Here is a 21,364-nt window from a genome sequence, read left to right on the forward strand (position 1 = left end):
ATAGGGGCTGTGCAGAAACATTAAGAAATCTTTAACACTTATGGTACCACCTTAAATAAACACCTATCAAACTAATTATATCCTGACTCATACTGGGAAACTATCAAGTCACAAATCCAGGACATCCTTATAATTGGTACGTTTAATTGTTGCACATTTATACACACAAACCCTCCAAAAAAGAAACAAAAATAGACATATTGTCTTGGCAGCTCCACTTGGTGAAATCCCAATGTTTTCCAACAAACAACAAATTTGGTAGTTATGGGGATTTAAGAGAAACATTAGAGAGTCCAGAGCAGTGGTCCTCACCTGACTGAGGCCGTACGTGAGCGGTGTTCTCTGGAGTCCATCACCCAGCCAACGTGACACTCCATGGGCGGGTTGGAGCTGTGTCGGGTCTTCCTCTTCCTGGGCGTCTGAAAAAAGACAGATAGAAAATTGATTCAAGATCATTTGAAAGTAAGTGAACGGTCAAAGCTACAAATAGCTAGTGTTGCTATTATCCTCTAAAACATCCGGTGCTGCACCACATGAAGTCACTTTCCCATGCAAATCAATCTGATTTCCCTATCACCTGGCAACCATCTTACCTTGGCATCAACAGGCCGACTTTCCTTCACCACTGGGTAGAAGCGCGGCGTCATGGTCGAGTCCTTTCGGTGAGGGGTGCGAGGCGTGCGTGGCGTCCGGGCACTGCGGTAGTTGGGTGAGTCAGGCACAGTAGTCGGGAGAGAGCGAGCTATGGAGGAGGGCTCAGGGGCACCAAAGAGTTTGTTTGCCAAAGCATCTGTGGGGACTGAAGAGAGAAGAAGTGTCACAAAAATAAAAAATAAGACAGAAACAACTTCCAGCAGGTTATTAAAAGATTCTCCAGAACTGATCACATTTCACGGCTCCTCAAACTGAATCTTGCATGAATTTGTTTCTTTTGTGCCTTGTGTGTTCTTACTCTGCTGAGGTCGTGGTGGGCCTGGTGGGACTTCCTGGTTGGGGTCGACAGGGGGTTCGGGGGTCAGGCAGTCAAACTCTTCGCGGCTGATCAGGTGGACCTTCTTGAAGTTCTCCACCTCTTGCTGTAGACGGTAGAATTAGCATTAATGTGACGAGCGAAAACATCTTTCTCTTGCTACAAATCTAAGAGGTCAAGGGCGAAGTTTAATGGTGAAATCTGTTAAGTGACCATTCCTGTAGAAGCCAAAAATGTAAAGACTGATATCACAGAATTTGGCTTTTTCTCTGAAACATAACTAAAAACATCTTAAATAGCACTCAGTAGAGTGAATACCTTCACCAAGGCTCAACAGTCTCCTTAAATTCAAGCACCAAATTTCACACACAGAGATCAGTCCTTTAAATAGAGCCATTAATTATTCCTGGGAAACTGGTGAAAATGTCAAAAAATGTCCCAGACAGCAATGTTACAGAAAGGGGGGAAAAAAGTTTCTGTTTCCGCCCATTTATCTGGATCACTCCAAAACTTAACAGGCTCTTTCTTTCTTCTCATCCTTCCACCAATTTGTGTGTAATCTGTTCAGCTATTTTTAATGTGATCATAGTGACATCAAACAGACAGACTGAGGTGGGTTAAAACAGTGTCCTTCAAAAAACCTAACAGATAAGAAATAAACAAATAAAATAAAATTAACCTGGTATAATGATTTTTAACAAATGGATGATGAACGGACCTGATCTGCAGCAGTCTGGAGATTGAGATGCAGCAGCAAAACACAGCTGCCAAAAACACTCTTTTCACCTTCATGTCCGGTGTCCCTCACTGTTCTGACACTGACACGCTCACCAGCTGAGTCACATCGACACAGACCCTGAATTTTCCAACCTTCTAATAACACAACAGCTACTGTTCCAACTGCAACAACAGCTCAGTTCAAAAACTAGCCTCGTGCAGGTTTTCATCATTACACAAAGTGCGACTCACACTCTCGCCTTCCTTCCACCAAGTCTCCTCAGATCTCTGAGCGTCCATCTTTGTCTCCCCCTGCAGCCCGTCACTTCGTCCCCCTCAGGCCGAGGCCTTGTGTGTGGGGTTTATTTATAAACAAGTGTCCTCTGTTCCACACGCCACTAGATGTGGGCGAGCACGTGAAGGTCCCACAAAGCCTTAAACAATGTTACAATGGGCAGCCGTGACAACAGAAACCAAACCAAACAAAAAAACAACTTTCTGTTCTGTGTCGGGTTTCCATGTCCAGAAACAGCTTTAACTGGGGAAGAATAAACGTATCATCACCTGGACTTAGACACAGTGATGTAACATGGAAGCTGTCAGAAGAGCCCACCTTGAGTCACACTGGTCACGGACATTCTGGTCGAATCTCCATTTATGATTTTTGTTTTTTAAAATGACCAAAAAATGTCCAGAATTCCTGTAACTGTTGATTTTCAAAATAAACAAATTTCAACAATTCACGCTTGTTTTAACTCTAAATCTAACATTTAACAAAGAAGGGTATTATTTAATTTTACTAAATAAAAAACACCATCCTGAAATGACAACTTTTAGATTTGTGGCAACATAAAATACATTTTAAAATGTGTTTGAAATAATCCATTTCTCCCAGGAAAAGATTGTTGGTGAGAATCATTAGAAACCAAAAACAATGAGCCTTAAAAGATTATCATCTGAATATTCATGATTCAAACAGACCTCACTTTTATGTATGATTTTATAGATAATTTATGTTTAAAAAAGGACAGTGTAAAGAAGTTAATATAAAACGTAACACGGTTTGACTAAAATTGAGTTTTTAAAAGGCAGAATCATCATAACACAAGGCCTCACCTTGATGGTGGCGTACTCGGGCTCGTACGTGTCGTCCCACAGGTCCTGCTCGTAGTAGAAGAGCCCGTCGTTGATCACCTTGACCAGCTCGCTGCTCAGCTTGGAGCGCGACGTGTGGTGTCCTGTGCGGTCGCCCCCTGGGTGCTTCCTCAGGTAGGGCGGAGTCTGTGTCACAATAAGAATCTTGTTCACATCATGGTCGTCTATCTCGCCGTCCGTGTCCTCGTCCGACCAGTCGGTGAAGGTGTTGCGCCGGCCGTCCATCTGCTCCATCTCCTCGTCGAACATGAAGTCCAGCTCTTCCGGTTCATCCGGCTCGGCACCGTCCTGAGCACAGAATGAATCAAAGCAAAGACAAAAGAAACTATGAGAAGGTGGTCAACTGAATTGAAATAACAGTTAATTTATTGATTAGTTTATCTTCAGAAAATTCAGTTGAACATCAGTTGATTCTATGATCTTGTTCTAGCTTCTCATATTTGAGGATTTGCAGCTTTTCTCTGATATGTATCCTTTGTAAATTAAATATCTATGACATTTAATAACCTTCATGATAAAATTTACAAAAAAATTGATATTTGTGGTCCTTATAAAAAGGGCAATAAGAGTTGAGAGTATAAAAGTCAAACAAACCTTATTTCCTGAGGTAGCAGGCATTGGTGAGGAGCCGGGCTGCAGCAATGGGGAACGAATCAATTCATCCTTTTCCCTCTGCTGCTGCTGCTGTTGTTGCTGCTGCAACGAGGGGGCCTGCATCAGTCAAACAGCACCAACACACAGGAGGAGGTGGTGGAGGACGGGGATATGGGAAGAAGTGAAAAGATGGCAGAATGAAAACCAATGTGGAAAGTTAGGAATACGATGAGGAGAAACCAAACTGGTCTTTCTTAGGTTTTTCTTTTACAAATGAAAAAAAGCACATGAAATGTTTCAACAAAAAGTGCTTAAAATCTGAAAAGGATGCTGTGTGAGCTTGTGAGGATGAATCTCATTTGTTCTACATGAACAATGTCTGACAAAAGCTTGTCAGTATTAACTGAATTAGTTTGTAGGACCTGTGCTAATCACCCTTGCTATCATTATCAATGAATCTGTCAATTATTCTTTGGATAAATGTCTGAAAATACTAAAATATGTGTGAGAAAATAGGGTTAGGGTTGAATATATTTGAATTGTTCATTTAAAATGCATTAACATTTATTTCTGTTTAAATTGATACAAAACAGAAAAGCAGAATATCCACATAACTATAGAAACTAAATCAAGGAAATAAAGAGTTTTGATCAATGACTTTAAACTATAAATTCAGAATACAAATATTTGGTGATAGGTTAATCCATTAAGTAGTTTGGATAAGCAGAAAGACTTATTCTCAGAATATGTAATATCAAAATTCCCCAAATCTCCTATCCGATTTCACAGAAATACATGTTTCAGCCGGCAAGTGGCCATGGAAGAACAGAACGGAAAACGTAATGTAATGATCATGTGGGTGACGAGTTTGATGTTAACTTCACCTTCTCTGTGCTGACCTTGGGTCTGGCCGGGGAGGGTCTGGGCCTCTTCTTGACCTCGATCCAGGACTCAGAGTCCAGGTCAGGGAGGCTGGCGGAGAGGCCCTTAGGCATCGTCTTAAGGTTGGAAATGTCCGGTTCAGTCTTCAGCTGATGCACTGGTGTAGAGGCCCTTGGAGACCCTGCAGCAAACACACAGGGTCACGGAGAACAATGTAAATTATTACTAATGCCAAAGTGCAAATGAAGTGAGAGATCTGAAACCACAAAATCATGACACAAGACCTAGTGAGGCCTAAAACGTTTAATCTGCTGATGGAGTTTAAGTATTTGGACTTGCTTTCAATATAAATTGTCTTGTTTCAGAAAATTTTAGCAGAGCTTTGTTAACAGCAGGTCAGAGCGCTCACCACTGGGCTCCTCAGTCATTTGTCTCGGGATAAACTCGGGGCAGTTTATGAGCTGGGAGAAGTCGGTGTGGGTGTGGTTTGGCATGGTCAGGCCCGGGAGAGGCCACTTCTCAGGGTCCACCTTCCGACGGATCTTCATGTCGATCACCTCCACTTCCTTACTGTCCTTCAAAGCCTGACGAGAGAAACAGTTTAAAAATCACATTCTCATAATCTCAGATTATATAACTGCAACTTTGCTCTTCACTTTAATCAGCAGAATCCCAGTGAGGGAAAGAAATGTGCTAACCTCTATAATGATGTTGACGTCGGTGGTGAGGGCCTGCACTCTGTGGAAACTGGCAATGAGTCCGATGGGCAGGAAGCCCTCCTGATCCATCTTCCTCCGCAGGAAGAAGTCCCGCTCCAGGTTGTCCAGGCTGAAGTAGTACTCACTGCACAGGGTGAAGAAGTGAGGACACACTCAACATTATCCAGGACATTTTGACAAGTTTGCAGTGTTTCCTCACATTTGTCCTTTGTGTCCAACATGGGACAGACTAAGATATGAGGTAGGTGAGAGGTATTATATTAGGCGAAGGGCAGAAATTAGGGATGATGTGTGACTTCCCATAAACCTTTTTTAAAGTGACAAATAATTAGTTTTTGTTTCTATGGTTTGATTACTTATTTTGTTTTCAGAAAAAAAGGTATTTTTGGCCATTTGTGTCTTTAATTAACAACATCGACAGAGACACTGAACTAAAACGTGGGGAAAGACAGGCGGCTGCAGACATTTGATTTAATGGTTTAAAACCTTCAGTACAGCTAAAACGGATTTTTCACAGTGTTCCATGCGTTGACGTCGTCTGTGTATCACTACTGTAAAAAATAAGCCAAACTTACATCTGCCTCTTGATGTAGTCCTTCAGCAGGTCCTGATCGACGGAGAACAGGTCGTTGCTGCTCATGTTGTCGTAGTAGTAGGTCATAGAGTTGCCGAACTTCTGACCGTAGGGTCCATCCTTCATGTCGTAGGACTTGTAATTGTAGTGGTAGTCGTAGTGGCCTTGATGGGACAGACACAGTCAGTTACAGAGGCAGAGATTTGAGTTTTCAATTCACTTTTTAAAATCTTTAACTCTAATGCTTCATTGTTTGTGGTCTATCCAAACTATAAAAACAATACAAGCAGCTGCTTGCATTTCCTAATTCCATTTATTTTAACAGTAGTTTGCCTTTTGATCCTTCTCTTCCAGTTAGTATTTTCACATTCTTTCTTAGGTAATGAATATTTGATATGTTTGTTTTGTAGTCACACACACAACTGGTGGTTATCCTCCATGTTGTTTCTTCATCTTTATATTCTCTCACATTTTTCTTCCCTAGCACAGTTTTAAAGGTTTCCCATGTTTTCTCTCCCTCAGTGTGGGGGGGCGAGCAAGGAAACAGAAAACGCAGAGAGAAACAAGTGGAGAGGGTGAGGGAAATCAGAGTGTATAAAAAAGAGTGATGGGGGAGGAGAGAGGGAGAATCCTGCCAAAACCAACAGGAAACCTGCTTCTTCTGCTGAATCCAAGGCCTTCTGCTCACTCAAACAATTTCTGGTTGTTATTACATGTTTTTGTTGGAGGCTTGGTGGAGCCCCAACACAACCACCACGGGACAGAAAGTTAAGGTTCTCTCAGATAAGGCAGACACTGCTTTGTTAAACCTGCTTGATTTTGTTGGGAAAAGCAAAGCCTTTCTACTTGGGAGGATATATATGATTAAATAAAAAGTTGGTCATTGATGCATTAATGTTTTCTCCGTCTGTTCTGCATGTTATACTGTTTTAACTTTATCTTTATCTGACTTGTCCCGTTGTTCAAATGGGGCTTTGAGGGGCCAACATGTTGTCCTACCTCTGTCCTCATTTTACCTCTTTTACCCACAACAGCTTCTTTATATTGAGGTTGTTGATGTTTTAAGTCCAGTATTAGGAGGACACCTTCTGTGTTTCTGGTTTATTTTAATTGTATGTTTATTTGCAAAAAGTGAAAACATATAGACTCTACTTATTACCTGCACTTAGCCCAGTTAAGTGTCAGGAGATTTTTGTTATGTTTTTCCATTTCAATGCTGAGATCAGAGATGTGAAAAGTTCTCTCCATGATGTTTAGTCAGAGAAGAGACATGAGGAGCTCATCACTTCAACAGCACATCTGCAGCTTAGATCTGAACGATACAATGTCACCAGTTAAAGTGTGGAGTAAAATATATAACAGAAAGAATGAAAACATTACATTTTTATTTACACAGCTAGAAGGGCCTCAAAATATTCTACCAAAAATCTTTCATTTATTTAATCTGTGCTGTTTATTTTAATTCTGTCCTTTTATAAGCGTTTTGTAAATTAGTTTTAAAATAAAAATGAGTATTAATATAGTTCTCTGTAGCCACACTTCATGTGTGATGTTTATACTGAATTTTTCTTTGCCCACTATGTCTGAAAAATAAAAAAAGATTCTGTTGACCCCAAGAGAAAATATTGAAATCTTGAAAACTGGTGGTTGAGTTGTATTTTTACATTTGTTTCTGTGTCTGTCTGTGAGAGAAATAAAAGAAATAAAACATACCTCTACCGCTACCTCTGCCTCGCCCCCGGCCTCTTCCTCTACCACGTCCACGACCTCTGAAACCACCACGGAACGGCGCCCCTTCGCTCTTGACACTTGACACCTCGTCATGATCATCACGCCACTCACGCTCGTACTTCTGACTGTGCCAGTCTGCAGGGACAACAACAATAATCTTCAAATCTGCACAAAAACATCTCCACACTCAACCAGCAAAACAAAACTAACATGGATACAAGAAACCAAGCGATTTACAAATGTTCATTTAAACAGTTAAACTATAAAAGCAGATGTAGCAAAGTAGCAGGAAGTTCACTGATCTCTCCACATTCTGCTGCTGAGTCATGCACGCTGCTAACAGCTAAATGCAGTACGTGCAGCCTCGCTGTGATGTCAATGTTGGCATTGCAGACTCACCTCTGAGATCGTTCCTGGCGTTGGGAGGGAGGCGGGGGTTTTCGTTCTGCCTGCTGTTGTTCCTGGAGGCCGAGCGCTCCCTGGGACCCTCGGACTTCACCTCAATCATCAGGGGAACCCACTTCTGCTTGTTTCCTGTTTGTAATGACAGCAACAGACAACACATTTAGAGAGGAAAGGCACTAATTGATTCCTTTAGTCCCAAGTTAAATTTTAAAGTTTTGATTAAAAGCTAAGTAAAATTCTAAATAAAAAACATTTTATGGACTTACTGTTTTTTATATTAGTAAGCTGATACATAAACCCAATGTTTAAATATAAATTATAAAAAGAATTAAGATTTATTTCATACTTGTCCTTCACATATAAATCATATCTAAGGAAATTTAAAAAAGAATAAAAATAGTATAGCTTTTGAATCACTTTAAAATTGTTAACTGAGCTGTGAAGCAGCATTTAGTCGCTGGATGTGGCAACTGTATAACAGTGATTATGAGAAAAAATGGTGCTTGGTGGTGACACAGCATTAAATCAGCTGCACTACCTCTGTTGGCCAGCAGGATGCATTATTGATCTGCTGTGTAAAACCATGTCCTTGTAGGAATGATGAGTGTAACTTTGGGTCAGCGTGTGACAGATACCACATGCAAGAGGAAATGACGGCCACTTTTTAAAGTGACGTGGCCCTGCGTCCGACTGCTGACTGAGAGGGTAACGGAGCGAGAGAGAGAAATCGAGTAAGAGAGTGAGGGAGGTGCAGAGCAAAGGAGAATGGCACTTAGAAGAGCACATGGCCAAAGCCAAGGCAAAATATTTTCTTCCACCAAATCTGGATTTTCTATTTTTTAGCCAAATAGCTGTTTGGTTCTGACAATTAATCAAAACAACACATACACACACATCATTAAACACTGACCTATATCTAAATAAACATTTGTCTGGGGCTGTTAAAATCCATCTAGATCTGCCAGTGCCTGATTTTTCCTTTTTGCTTCAATGCTGAGATCAGAGTTTTGAAAGTTCTCTTCATTGATGTTTAGTCAGAGAAGAGACATGAAGTCCTCATCACTTCTACAGCACATCTGCAGGTCACACCAGTCCATGTAAGAAAGGTCAAGGTTTTTTGTTGCCTAAAACTTTAACATAACATAAATGCTGATGGATGTCACTTAAGGTATATGACTTTTGTACGCTTTCATATGTTTCAGTGTGTGTGTATGTATGTATGTATGTGTGTGTGTGTATGTGTGTGTGTGTGTGTGTGTGTGTGTGTGTGTATGTATGTATGTATGTATGTATGTATGTATGTATGTATGTATGCGTGTATATATATATCTCACTGTGAAATGTTAAGAAGAAAAGTACTGAAAACACGAAGTGAACTAAAAACAACTCCCTAGAGACTGAAAAACAAACTCTGGCTGCAGAAGTGAAATCCTCCCCGATGTATTTCTTTGCCAGTTTTGTTTCAGGAAGTAAAACGAGCCTGAAGACCACCAAAGAGAGGGAGAGAACCCCCCCATACAACAAGCCCGACATTCGTCACGGATGGTGACCATGTAGTGAAGGTCAGAAAACACTCTCTGCCTGAGCTGGCTGCTGTAGTTTAAACTTTTATTGCTGCCAGAACTGCAACACAAGCATCACAAGCTTCTACTCTGTCACCTCAAATTTATAAAAGAAGCCGTAACCGACGTCAAGAACAAAAATCACTCTATGGAGGACGCACTGTGTTTAGCAAAATGTATATCCGACATAAAACAACTAAGACTGTCTTTTCTATGAGAAGTACAAACGTGTGCACTTCAGTCATATTGTCCGATTAGATTCACCTTTTTTCTTCGAGCCGTTCTTCTGGGAGTCGTCGTCGCCATTCTTCTCCTCTCCAGAGTCATCTGACTTGGCCTTCAGGTTCTCCTTGCTCTCCTCGTTGCTCTTGTCCTTTGATTCCTTCTTGGTCATCGTCCTCTTTGGGACCTGGACACAAAACAGGATAATACAGACACACGTTTAGAAGAAGAGCTTGAGGGACAGTGAAGTATCAAAAACAGAGGTTAACATGTTATTAACCTCGCACAAAACTGTTTTGCGAAACACTTCTTTTACACAGGAAGTTAAACTGAATTCATTAGCACATATATACATTTACCAGGGTTCTTTTCTGATTCAGCAAAGTTAAATCTGAGTTCTAAACATAAAACTGCACAGAAATACATTCAGGCAGCACTAGTCCAATAGAATATTAAAAAAACAGCTCACTACAGTTTATACAGTAACACATTTTTGACAGCAGACATGTCAAACAGAAAGACACAGTACCTGCTGAATAAATCCAACCAAAAACAGGCCATTTGCCAAAGAGCTGTTTTCTGACACTCAATCAAAGCAACACATACATACACACACATCATTAAACACTGACCTATATCTAAATAAACATTTGTCTGGGGCTGTTAAAATCCATCTTGATCTGCCAGTGCCTGATTTTTCCTTTTTACTTCAATGCTGAGATCAGAGTTTTGAAAGTTCTCTTCATTGATGTTTAGTCAGAGAAGAGACATGAAGTCCTCATCACTTCTACAGCACATCTGCATGTCACACCAGTCCATGTAAGAAAAGCTATTAGTCCAATCAAAGCTTAATAACCTTAACTATCAGGCATGTATGCAATGCAAATAATGTCAAGCTTTGGATTGCTAACTATGTCACAATGGTGGGCATGAAGCTCTGGTCTGAGAGATACTCAGTATCCAACACTGAGTAATGACAGCTGGTCTTCACTTTTAGCTTTTACATAACCTGACACTTTGCTGACCTTTCACATGCCACATGCAGCCTCAGTCTCAGTAGTCTAGTGTGACATAATATATGTAGCCAATAATAATAAGTCTTATTTTTAAACTTGTCAGCTAGATTACATTTTAGGTTTATTGAGAAAGTTACGGCTGATAAAAGCACAGTGACAGTTGTCGTTGCAGTTTTCCAGCTAGGAAATTAGTTTCTTTTGTCAGCGTCTGTGAAATCAATGGGTGGTTATTCTATAAATACTAAGAGTTGAAGAGGTAAAGTGGTAAATCCACTGTTGTTGTTGTAGACAGCATGTCATGCAAGAACAGGAAGTCTGACAAGCATCATGGGGGAGGATTACTGGAAGTTTCTACGACATCAGGAAAAACATATTTAATTACAGTCGGACACATGGATTTTGAGGTAGATTCCAATTACGATATAAGAGAATTAAAAAAAATACATCTAACATATAGAACTTGAATTTAGTAAATAAGTGTGACTTTTGTAAACAAAAACATAAAAATACAGATCTTGAGTTGTTTTTTTCAGTGAAAGAAACGTTTTCATATCGGCAAACAAGTGAAAATTTGTCTGTGAAAGGCTCAACTGATAAACCAGTCTGGCTCTATATCCAACCCTGCTAAATCTTTACAACCCTGTTACTGCAGTAATTCCAGTATACAACCAGTACTTATTACATAGTGTAGTATTTCAAATCTGTTATGCAAAGTGCAAACTAAATAAAAAATGGAAAGAGCAGATAATTAGGAATAAAAAAAAACTTAAGACTAAAGTGTGCCATACCCAACAATCTAGTTTGTGGAGTGTTTTAAGTATTTTTACCCTTCAAGTTGACAGAGCAACTCCTCAGGGAAGCATTAAAAGTGGCTGGGTTAAAGAGCAGACTTTGCATGTGGTTATGAGTTTTTGTTCTTCCATCTTTTATTCAGTCTCATTTTCATCTGCAGCAGAGCAACACACACATGTTCTACCTCCGTCCTCAGGCAGAGCAGCGAGCAGTTACACACATGGAATCGCCCGTGGTCTTTATCTTTGCTCACAGAGCCAATATGTGGCTTTATTCAAATCAAACAGAGTCCAGCCTCCTCCTCTGTGCTACAGCAGCGCAGCTATCAGCTACACACAGATCTGCACAGTGTGATAGGCCTGAGGGGTTCTACCTAGAAGTCATGCAAAGCGTTTGTCTTTAGTCTAGTGAGTAATCCTGAGGTATGACACATTTCATTTCACAAACCATTCAGTGCACACACCCTCACACCTTGACGCGCTCAGCCTTAGAATCAAAGACTACCCTCAAACATGCACCATTTGTCTTAAAACTTTTAAACAATGACTCTCAGCACACGAACAATAATTCTGGAAATGAGCAAAACAATATTGCAAATATGCAAATAATAAATAACTTGTTATAAGCCAATTGCAGAGAAATTATTTCAGATCTAACAGAATCAGGAATTATATAGGTCACAGGCTAAAACACCTCTGATCCTTGCGCTCATCATTTTTGGTCGGTTGCAAGTTTATAAAGATAAATATGTTACGTATGTTAATGCTTTTAATTTAATATTCTATAATTATTTCCATCTGCCCAGGCTACAATCAGAACTGCCCGAGGATCCTCCTATTATTTTTTTTATTTCAATATATTTATAGACTTAACTTTCTGCTAAGTGTGTAGTGAAACTCTACAACCCTTTGGAACACTCAGCGTAGGTGGCTTCATTTATATGTTAAACTATGTAAACTATGTAAATGTTCATTATGACTGTGATGATTCATTCCGCAACGACAGGGCTGTTACACAAAGAGCCTAAAGCCAAAACTCTCTCTACTGTGCTTTTAATGACGCAGAAACTTATATTATACACATAGGTTTAGTTTATGTGGTGTCAATACTCTTCCAATACCTGCATGCAGATGCGGTCTTGTAGACTCCTAGCAAAAAGCCTCATAAGGTATTTTATTAAATTTTAATATTTTTTAAATGTATTTGTAATGTTCTATTGTTTTTTATTGCATTGCTGAGTATAATCTGTGTTTTCTATGATTTTCTAACTTTGCACTTTTGTTTTGCCAAGCACCATGTACCTTGCACTATAGAAATTAAAGTTTAATATTAATATTATATTTTTAATGTGTTGTCAACCATAATGTTTCAAAATGAGGTGAGGAAGGAAGAGGAGGGTTAAACAGACAGGGCTGCATGCTGGATTTTAACAACAGAAAAAATCCAAAATGAGTCAAGCTGCTAAAAATGTCTGGCGCTTCAAACAGTGCAGCAGGTTAAAAACAGGATTAACTGGTTCATGAAACACCGGCCAGGGGGACGACACCAAACCAACATGGCAAACCCTGCCTGAGAGCAGTGACTTAAAATCTGGATGACTTCCACATCATATGGAGTCTTTATATCAAGCCTTCACAGACGTTCTTCGTGATGTTGGCTGAAGGGACAATTTATATCACTACTGATGGATAGATAACTTTATGTAAATTGAAATTTGGAAGGGAAAGGGCCTTGTCTCAGCAGTAATAAAACAGCATGACTCCAGTCTGCAGTGCACAACAGAACTTCACAGCTAAGTGTTGCCGTGGTAAACGCCCCCTAGAGGCTCGAGGTTGCGACACTGTAACCCAGAAATATGTAAAAAAAAAAAATATATATATATATATAAAAAATAATAGTAGTATTCTGTTTTGAAATATGCACTCTAGTTGTAATATTGTTAATATAACATTTGTTTTCTTCTTTCAGTTTGGTTTAGCCAAAGGTTGCTCTCATTACATTAATGTTGTGCAAAGGCCTTGCACAAAGAATGTAGATTAATATTACTTTTATTTGTATTGCCTTGATCCAGGCCTAGATTTCTCAATTAGACCTCAACATCCATTTAGGTTTAGTTTTGTTCCTCTATTACCAACAACCATTTAGCCACACAGTTGTCTCTTAATCTACTGGACATCTGCACTGTTCCTCAACCAAGTTTTGTGGAGAGTAGAAATAACCAACCAAACAGACACAGGTGAATTTAAAACCTCGTGGGATGAGATAAAAAAGCTAAAGAACACACTTAAGTAAATAGAAAAATAGAAACCCCAAAAAGCATAGCATGAGCACATACTCTCTGGTTCTGCGTATGTAAATTATATATATATATATGATTTATGGCCTAACTTGCAGCATTAGACAAGTGGTCGATATATAAACATCAACATGATGTTTCTTTCATTGCCGAGAGTCAAATTATAGATTCTTCTTGTTTTGTGCAGGTAAGTTTGACTATTGAGCAAATTATTGTTAGTAAATTATAAATCAGACTGGATGACAGCAGGTGGGCAGGCTGCAGGGTTTATGGGCTGCAGGTTGAACTTACACTGAATCTCCATGAGTCTCTGACCTGCCTGACAGTCGGCGGGCAGGACACGGTCCGTGTCACTGCCTCGATCTGAACAGAGGGAGGGAAGAGCAGTTTAGAGACGACAATGAGGTGGACCATGATGAGCACGCACACACACACAAACACACACACAGAATGTAGAAAATGTACAACAAGCTCTATTGCTTAACAGAAAATGAACAGGAGTTATGAGTCTATGTCAATGTTTGGGACCAGGTTTGAATCATCAGTGAGTCCTAATCTGTTCATTTTATGCAACGAGGGCCTGAAAACCCCCACACTGTTGCTTCTTTAAAATCTCATCTGTGTTGTGTTACTCTGCCCAAACAACAATGATGGTAACATGCTTTTTCCTGTTGCCATCAAACAGTGAAAATGCCAAGTGAATGCTGCACAAGCTGTGGATTATAAGAAGCATCTGCTGCATCTACACTCTACTGAGCTCCCTCTGGGTTTTATAAAGTACATCCAATATCATTTCAGCAGCTAAATGGCTAATGCTGTGTCATTACATGAAGGCAGGCAACACATTTATTCTGTTTATTGCTTTGGAGTCTGCACAGATGGGAATAAGAGGCAATTATTTTTAGTGAGGGCAGAGATGTGTGAAATGATGGAAATCGTGGCTGGAGTAGAAGACTGTGTTCAAAGCTCAGGTGTGAGTGAGTTTTCTGAATCAAAAGAGATGAAGACATGAGGTGCAACGGTTGTGAAAATGTAGACAGTGATGATGAGATCACAAGGATGCTGATTCACTCTTCCTCCAACACAGGAAGGTACAGACGAAGCTGTTGTTGCAGTTTGTTTTACCACCAACAAATTAAGAAACCTGATCAAAGCTGCAGTTTGAGTAATACAAACCTCAGATCAACAACCTAACAACCCAAACCCTGAAAATGTTTTACTCTGGATATAAAACAGACAACAACATGAAGCAATAACCGATAAGACAACTAGCTACATACAGTATGTTCATTTGATTTGGTTTACTTATAATCACACACAAGGTTCTAACCAACACAACCCGCTGTGGACTAACTCTTCTGGTATCCAACCATTTCCTTACACTAACTACTTCCTGCTGCCACCAAAAATCTCTTATCATACCAGTTAAAGGAGACGCCAATGGATTTTTAAAGATTTTAAAATAACAAAACGAGTAAAGCTGTTTTCAGACATATACTCTGAACACTTTTTGGGGGGGTATTGTCTTCCACATTTGAAGAAATGCAGCAGGACAAATATCCCGGGGCAGACGCCTTCAAAACAACAAAAAATGTTGCAGGAAATATTTATATTTAACTTCACCTAAGGCAATAAATTCTACAGCACAACCCTGCAATCAAAACTTCAAGTTTCAGTGTCCGTTTCCCATCATTCATAGCTGGTGAACAGGTTACAGGGGTATAGGTTTAAATGTAACATGATGGACAGTGAACTCCAGCGCTCTAAGAATAGCAGCAACACAGATCCAGGGGCTGTTTATTGAGGGGGGTCCCTAAAAGGACATCCCTTCCCGTGGCTTGGCTGTCATCTCAATACTCAGCCTATGTCACCGTACCCACAGGTTATTTCTGGCTATGATGATGTGACCCACATTTTCCTGCTTGGCGACGCGGACGCTTCTTCGTGTTCTCTCCAGACCTGGCTGTCTAAAATAGGGGAGGTTACCAGGGTCGCTCTCTTGGTGACACACTATCGTCCGGGGATTGGAAATAGAAACTGGCTGAGGTGGGGGTGATTCGCTATTCCTACTACTGTAAGTGGAAACAAATTAGACGTATCCCCTGTTCAGACCAACAGCCATAGCGTATGAGTGTAAGTAGTTTTCAAATAATCCATATGTTGGATTTATGGCACAAGCTGCCATGACACCTAAACTAAGACAATCCAGAGCAAGCAACAGGTGCCGAGTGTTTACAGTTGAGACCATGTCTGATGTCTCTTTTTCTCTGTTTCAAGGGAAGTCAAAACCTCCAAAGATTTAGATTAGAAGAGCATTGCATCTCCAAATTTGTGACTGCTACTAACCCATGGTTAGCATTTTTGCTTGGTTTATGTCTTGAATAATGATTTAATTGTTGACTTTTTTCTGTCAGTCTATTAGTCAAATTAGACAAAAAAAATGTCCACTTCCATGGTTACTAATAGAAACAGGAATAAATTCAGAGTTGGAGCCCTGTGCCTGATGCCTGCTTTGTGGTCAGCCATCTTTGTTTTGTCCCCTCAGAGTTCGAGAGGTCTTGGTGTGGTGGTGAGCCTTCGCTAACCCTGACACTAAAAGAAAGAAATGTGCTGTTGGGTCAGCAGACGCAGACGGCTCTGTCTGTCGAGCTGCTATGTAATTACAGCCACAACCACTAAAATACCTATTGTAGAAAACTGCACACACGCTCACTACAGTGAAGTAGCAGGACAAGTTGAGCATCTACTTCTGACTGATTGGTGAATAAGAGACTGTAAACTACTGAGATGTTCCTTAATAAACACACTCTCTTCTTACATATATTTGATCAGACTTTTAATTGAGAACAACCTGAAAATCAAACTAAATTCTGAAACTAATTCCCGTCTGACCTTTATCTGGTTTCCATCACTAGTAAGTATTTTTTTCTGACATCATACCATCACCAATCAACTTAATGCTGTGTGGAAGCGCTTAGTCATGCACCCAATACATAGTCACGGTCACATAATCACTGAGGTAACAACTCAAAAGTATTATGATTCCCGGCTCTAGCTTTGGTGTTACCATCCCATGATCCCCTGCAAACACAGGAGTGACACCAATTCCTGTTTTATCATCACACAGACACAGTTAACTAACAGAAATACAATTTCCCAGTTTATATCAAAACCTCCCTCCCTTGTCTCTTGAGTTTTGATGAGTCATCTTGGACTCAGGGGCAGTTTAGGGTGAGTTGCCGGCCCCACCCAGTATACAAAAGTGTTCCCGTTTGCTCCTGGGATGCAGTAGCAGTATCATGTGTCAGGTGTGTGAGTTAGCGACATAAAGGAGTGAGATTTGGAAGGAAACAAGCAGTTCAGCCAAGTCTCTCACTACCGCTCTGTACTGCACTGCTGTATTTGTTGAGTTACACCCACTTTGACTGATCCGAACACATAATTTAAATCTCTTGTAACTACACCTCACCCATATATTGTGTTTCACTGAGAATATTGTCTTTTCACTGTCTTTCAATAGATTTTCAGTAACAAGGTCTTGAATTGTAATCACACCTAGGAACCACGACACATTGGTTACATCCATACTATTTCATTTTAGTTGTAAATGTGTCACTGTTGCTGTTTACACCTGTCATCCACAATACTCTGGAGTTTGAGCTCAGCTGACCATGTTTTAGTTGAGTTTAGTGAGAGCTGCAACCGGCTGGAGGGCAGAAAATATGAAAAATTTGGTTTTAGTTTTACAACACTGTTAAAAAAACAAAAACATAAGGATGGATGCAGCCTTTGCCCACCTTCACTAACATCAACAAAATAAATCTCCCCTGCACCAGGTCTGGAGGCACTATTAAGTTGCCCGGGTGGTCAGATATTTCTCATAGATGTGAATGTTTAAGAAACATGTAGCTTCTAGTAGAGTCCATGGTCACCTCATGTAACCATTTCTGACTTTGACTGCCAAAGATTTCTGCAGCTTGTCTCTTGTGGACTAAATTGCTGTGGCCTGGAAAACTGTAAACACTAAAAACATACAAGTCTGAGAACATGTGGAATAAAATGTTTTGTTTATTCCAGAATCAAATTTCTCCCAGTTTTACTAGAGCCTGTTGTAGAAATCAGGACGATTCAACTGCAGTGGTCCAAGACACCACCCTCATCTCATTAGTGTGTCCTCTGTGTCTCTACCAAACTGTGAGTCAATATTTGTCAAACAAACAACACCTACCTGCATGTCTTTGGTTGCAATCTCCCCTGGAGTTGGCCAACTGTTTGCATCACCAAAATCTCCAACCTACGCAAAAACAAAGAAATAAAACAAAAGTGAAGGAGCAGAATTTTCACAGGTATGTGGGATATAAAACAAAAAGGCGACTCTGGGTTGGTTACATTTTGTGTGAGCAGGTTTAGGAAACAAGAGTGAGAAGACTGAAAGTACTTTCATTAGTTTTGCATTTCATCCTCAGTTCACAGATCAAACCAAGATAATAAAAAAAAAAGAGAAATAGAGAAATCTGCCTGCGTTCGTTGTAGAGGCCGTAAAATCCTGCACAGAAATCTAAAAGACACTTGTTCTTGTCTTGCCTGCTGTCAACTAGCTACTCTGCTGTCCTCCAGCATTTAGCCGAGTGCTTCCTGTAGTTTGCCAATTTCTTTTTTTCCTGCAACACTGGGGTTACCTCAGAGCGTCATAAACATTTGTGGTGAAGGTGTGTTAACAGCCCTGCAGTAGTAAAGCAGACACTGCCAGCAGACGGTATGAAGTTGTGAATGACATGCTTTGAGCGAAGTGTGTTTGCTTTATCTGCCGGGCCAAAGACTTTAAGATTCACCATTATTATAGATACGTTTGTTTTATCAATCTATAATCAGTATTCAAGTATACTAATCAAGTATTTTGGTGTATTAGCAGCTGTAAACATGTATTGAACATTTACAGAGATTATGAATTCCAGATTGTGACATACAGTAAATGAAGCTCAGTGTAAAGCTGAAAATAGGTTTAAAGACTGGGTGTGACGTCTGTCTTTCTCCATTTAGAGATGGATGAGACTTGTGTGTATCATCCATGAGGCCATCAAAACATGTGACCGATGGAATACTTTGTGATTCGCCGAAATATATTGAGTTTGTTAGCGCAAAGAAAGGTTGTTGAACTTGGATTTCAGACAATGGCAGATGATCTAAGCAAGGAGATAGATGAAGTAGATCACAGCAGATATGACAAAAACAATGGAGAGGATTCAGATGTGCCCATCGACCCACTGACCAAGGCTATGTCGTAGGAGGCAGAGGAGGGGATCCCTGTGAGTTTTCTTTGTCTTTAAAAAATGTTTATGATGTTTAGGGAAACTGCAATGTTTTAAAATGAAAGCCAAATGTTTAAGCTATTAAACCTTTTTATTTCATGTATATCTGTTTCAGAGGCTGAGAATTTTAAGTATGTGTTAATTCTGTCAGCACTTCAGAAAACCCTCAGGTTTTAGGGGATCATTTTAAAACAGCACTAAGGGTTTGAGAGGTTTTTTATTCTGCACTGCATGTCTTAATGGATTAAATGGATCTGCTTGTATCTGGCCATATACTTATACTTAGTATTAACGTCCGTCTCTGATCCAATCACAAGTTGACAGTTTAAAGTGTGTCAGTTCAGACCTGCCATTACAATGTGTGACCACTTGTGATCAGATCTCACTCCTCAGCTCTACATGCAAGTACACACACACAGGTCATTTCTGTATGTCAGTCATGAAGTCTTGAACTTGATCGTCACCAGAGAAGTATGATAATTAGTTTAAAAGGTAGAGTCAGAGAGCAGTTGGCTTAGCACATAGGCTAGAAACATAAGGAAGCATCTAAACTAGTTCTTCCCCCAAAACATCTGCCTAACAGGACCCCATGATGTCCCTATTGTGTAGTTCTTTTCTTCAGTTAGTTAAAAACATTCATCTGTGGTTTGATTATCCTCTCAGCTGAAAACAAACACTTAAGTAAAGAGAACAGGGAACAGTTACTAAGCAAAAAACTACTGATGCAACAATTATTAGAAATGACAGTGATCTTTTAGAAAAGCACCAGAATACCGTGAGAAGATGCACGAAGTCAATTTATCAATCGTCAACGTGTCTTAGAGAAAACTGAAGCTGTAAATTGGACATAATTCACATTGCAGCTGTTACTTAATATACCCGTTTTTGGTAACTGCCAAAGGAAGCCATGCTGGTGCTGGTAGTTATTATGAATACATCTTAACTTTAAATGGAGCATTACTGAATACATCATTTACAGAGACACACAAACATGCATCATTACCTTTCCTCCACGTCTGGCTTTGGGCGGGTTTCCTGCTTTCACCACCTTGGCGGGGCCGGTCGACTCTGTGGAAACATCGAGATCGGCAGAATTAAAACTCTGGCTCTGGGAACATTACAATGGTCCATTTGTAGTGAGAAAAGAAACTGATTCCATCTACAATGATAATTGCATCACATTAATCAAACAACACATGAGATTAAACACAGAGGAGATTGTTTTTCTCTCACAGTTTTGCCCATATTCACTCACTGGCTTGTCTCAGGAAAACTATTTGCCTGTTTTCTCTGTTTTAATTAACTTTTCCATCACTTGTCTTATCTACCTGTGGCAAGCAGGCTCTCAATAGATCATTTGACAGTATTTCCTCTAGGATTTTCTTCAGCCGCAGGGTTGGGCCAACCAACCCCACACCACCACTCTTGGCAGCACCACTGCATCCAGGCGCATTACTTGGCACCGGTCAACAAGAGACTCTGCTCAGCTGCTCTTTTCCAATCCCTCACATGTAGAACGGATCTTTATAGTAACCTGTTCATGGATTGTTAATTCTGCAACAGAAAACACTTCACTACAACGAGTACTACTCGAGCGAATCACAGAAACACAAAGTAAACTGAAGAATCAACAAGTAACCAGTTTTCAAAAAATCAACCTTGGTTTTAGTGATAACTAATTTTTTACCCATATAATGAATGAGATGTCTATGGCAAAATACAGCGTCCCTCATGAAAAGAAGCAACAATGATGAATCCTATTCCATCCTGGTCAAAATATAACATAAATATCATAAAAACAAACAGAGCAGCTGAGCTCACTTCACTTTAACCTGGCTTGTGTCTTTAAGTCAGAAGTCTTGCTTCCTGGTGTCTTTGGCTGCAGTGTCACCACATGTAGCAATACAAGGGAGTGAAAGCTGCTCACAGAGACTCTGCCGAGCCATTTACACCAAGGAGCTCAGTAAGCTCCTTAAGGATGATCATGTCAGGGGACAATGCCAGAGAGAGTGGGAGCGGGGAATAAAGTCCTTTGGCAGACTATGTCTCTAACAACACCAAGCACGTGTCAATACAGATTTATGAGAACATACGTAGTCTTGTGTGCAGAATATTATAAGGGATTTGGGAACAATTTTGTTCAGCATAACAGAAATATTAATGGTTAGGCAAATCAAATGTATAAAATGACAAACATTATGAAACTCTAACAAAACTAAATGTTTAACATAAAGATGCTCTGATTTACATGGAATTCAACCAGGAACAACCACTAACCAGGTATTCAACCGGTTGTCGCTCAAACAAAAAGGATGAAAATAGCCTGATATCATTTCTCACAGTCATAGTGCCAACAAATGTTCAGTTTACCGTTGTGTGAGAAAGTAAAAACATTTAATCCACAGTTTGGAAGCTGCAAC

At 40.0% G+C, this 21,364-nt stretch overlaps 1 protein-coding gene across 3 annotated transcripts in view; it reads right to left on the reverse strand.

Annotated features, from left to right (window-relative positions):
- larp1 (La ribonucleoprotein 1, translational regulator) overlaps nucleotides 1-21,364 on the reverse strand; it is a 43,242-nt gene that overhangs the window by 5,376 nt on the left and 16,502 nt on the right. The window contains exons 2-16 of one of the 3 annotated variants that reach the window (XM_020085693.2): nucleotides 19,948-20,012; nucleotides 17,864-17,929; nucleotides 13,927-13,998; nucleotides 9,574-9,718; nucleotides 7,742-7,876; nucleotides 7,325-7,477; nucleotides 5,613-5,775; nucleotides 5,017-5,161; nucleotides 4,728-4,902; nucleotides 4,321-4,499; nucleotides 3,437-3,553; nucleotides 2,804-3,130; nucleotides 953-1,076; nucleotides 594-799; nucleotides 313-419 (exon numbers count right to left, since the gene is read on the reverse strand). In XM_020085693.2, the coding sequence (XP_019941252.2) occupies nucleotides 313-419; nucleotides 594-799; nucleotides 953-1,076; nucleotides 2,804-3,130; nucleotides 3,437-3,553; nucleotides 4,321-4,499; nucleotides 4,728-4,902; nucleotides 5,017-5,161; nucleotides 5,613-5,775; nucleotides 7,325-7,477; nucleotides 7,742-7,876; nucleotides 9,574-9,718; nucleotides 13,927-13,998; nucleotides 17,864-17,929; nucleotides 19,948-20,012 (2,179 nt within the window). The remainder of the gene's footprint in view (nucleotides 1-312; nucleotides 420-593; nucleotides 800-952; nucleotides 1,077-2,803; nucleotides 3,131-3,436; nucleotides 3,554-4,320; nucleotides 4,500-4,727; nucleotides 4,903-5,016; nucleotides 5,162-5,612; nucleotides 5,776-7,324; nucleotides 7,478-7,741; nucleotides 7,877-9,573; nucleotides 9,719-13,926; nucleotides 13,999-17,863; nucleotides 17,930-19,947; nucleotides 20,013-21,364) is intronic. The other 2 variants (XM_069539475.1, XM_069539476.1) reach the window with 2 other exon arrangements.

Source organism: Paralichthys olivaceus, chromosome 15 (genome assembly GCF_024713975.1).
Source record: "Paralichthys olivaceus isolate ysfri-2021 chromosome 15, ASM2471397v2, whole genome shotgun sequence".
In the NCBI taxonomy this organism is placed as follows: Eukaryota; Metazoa; Chordata; class Actinopteri; order Pleuronectiformes; family Paralichthyidae; genus Paralichthys; species Paralichthys olivaceus.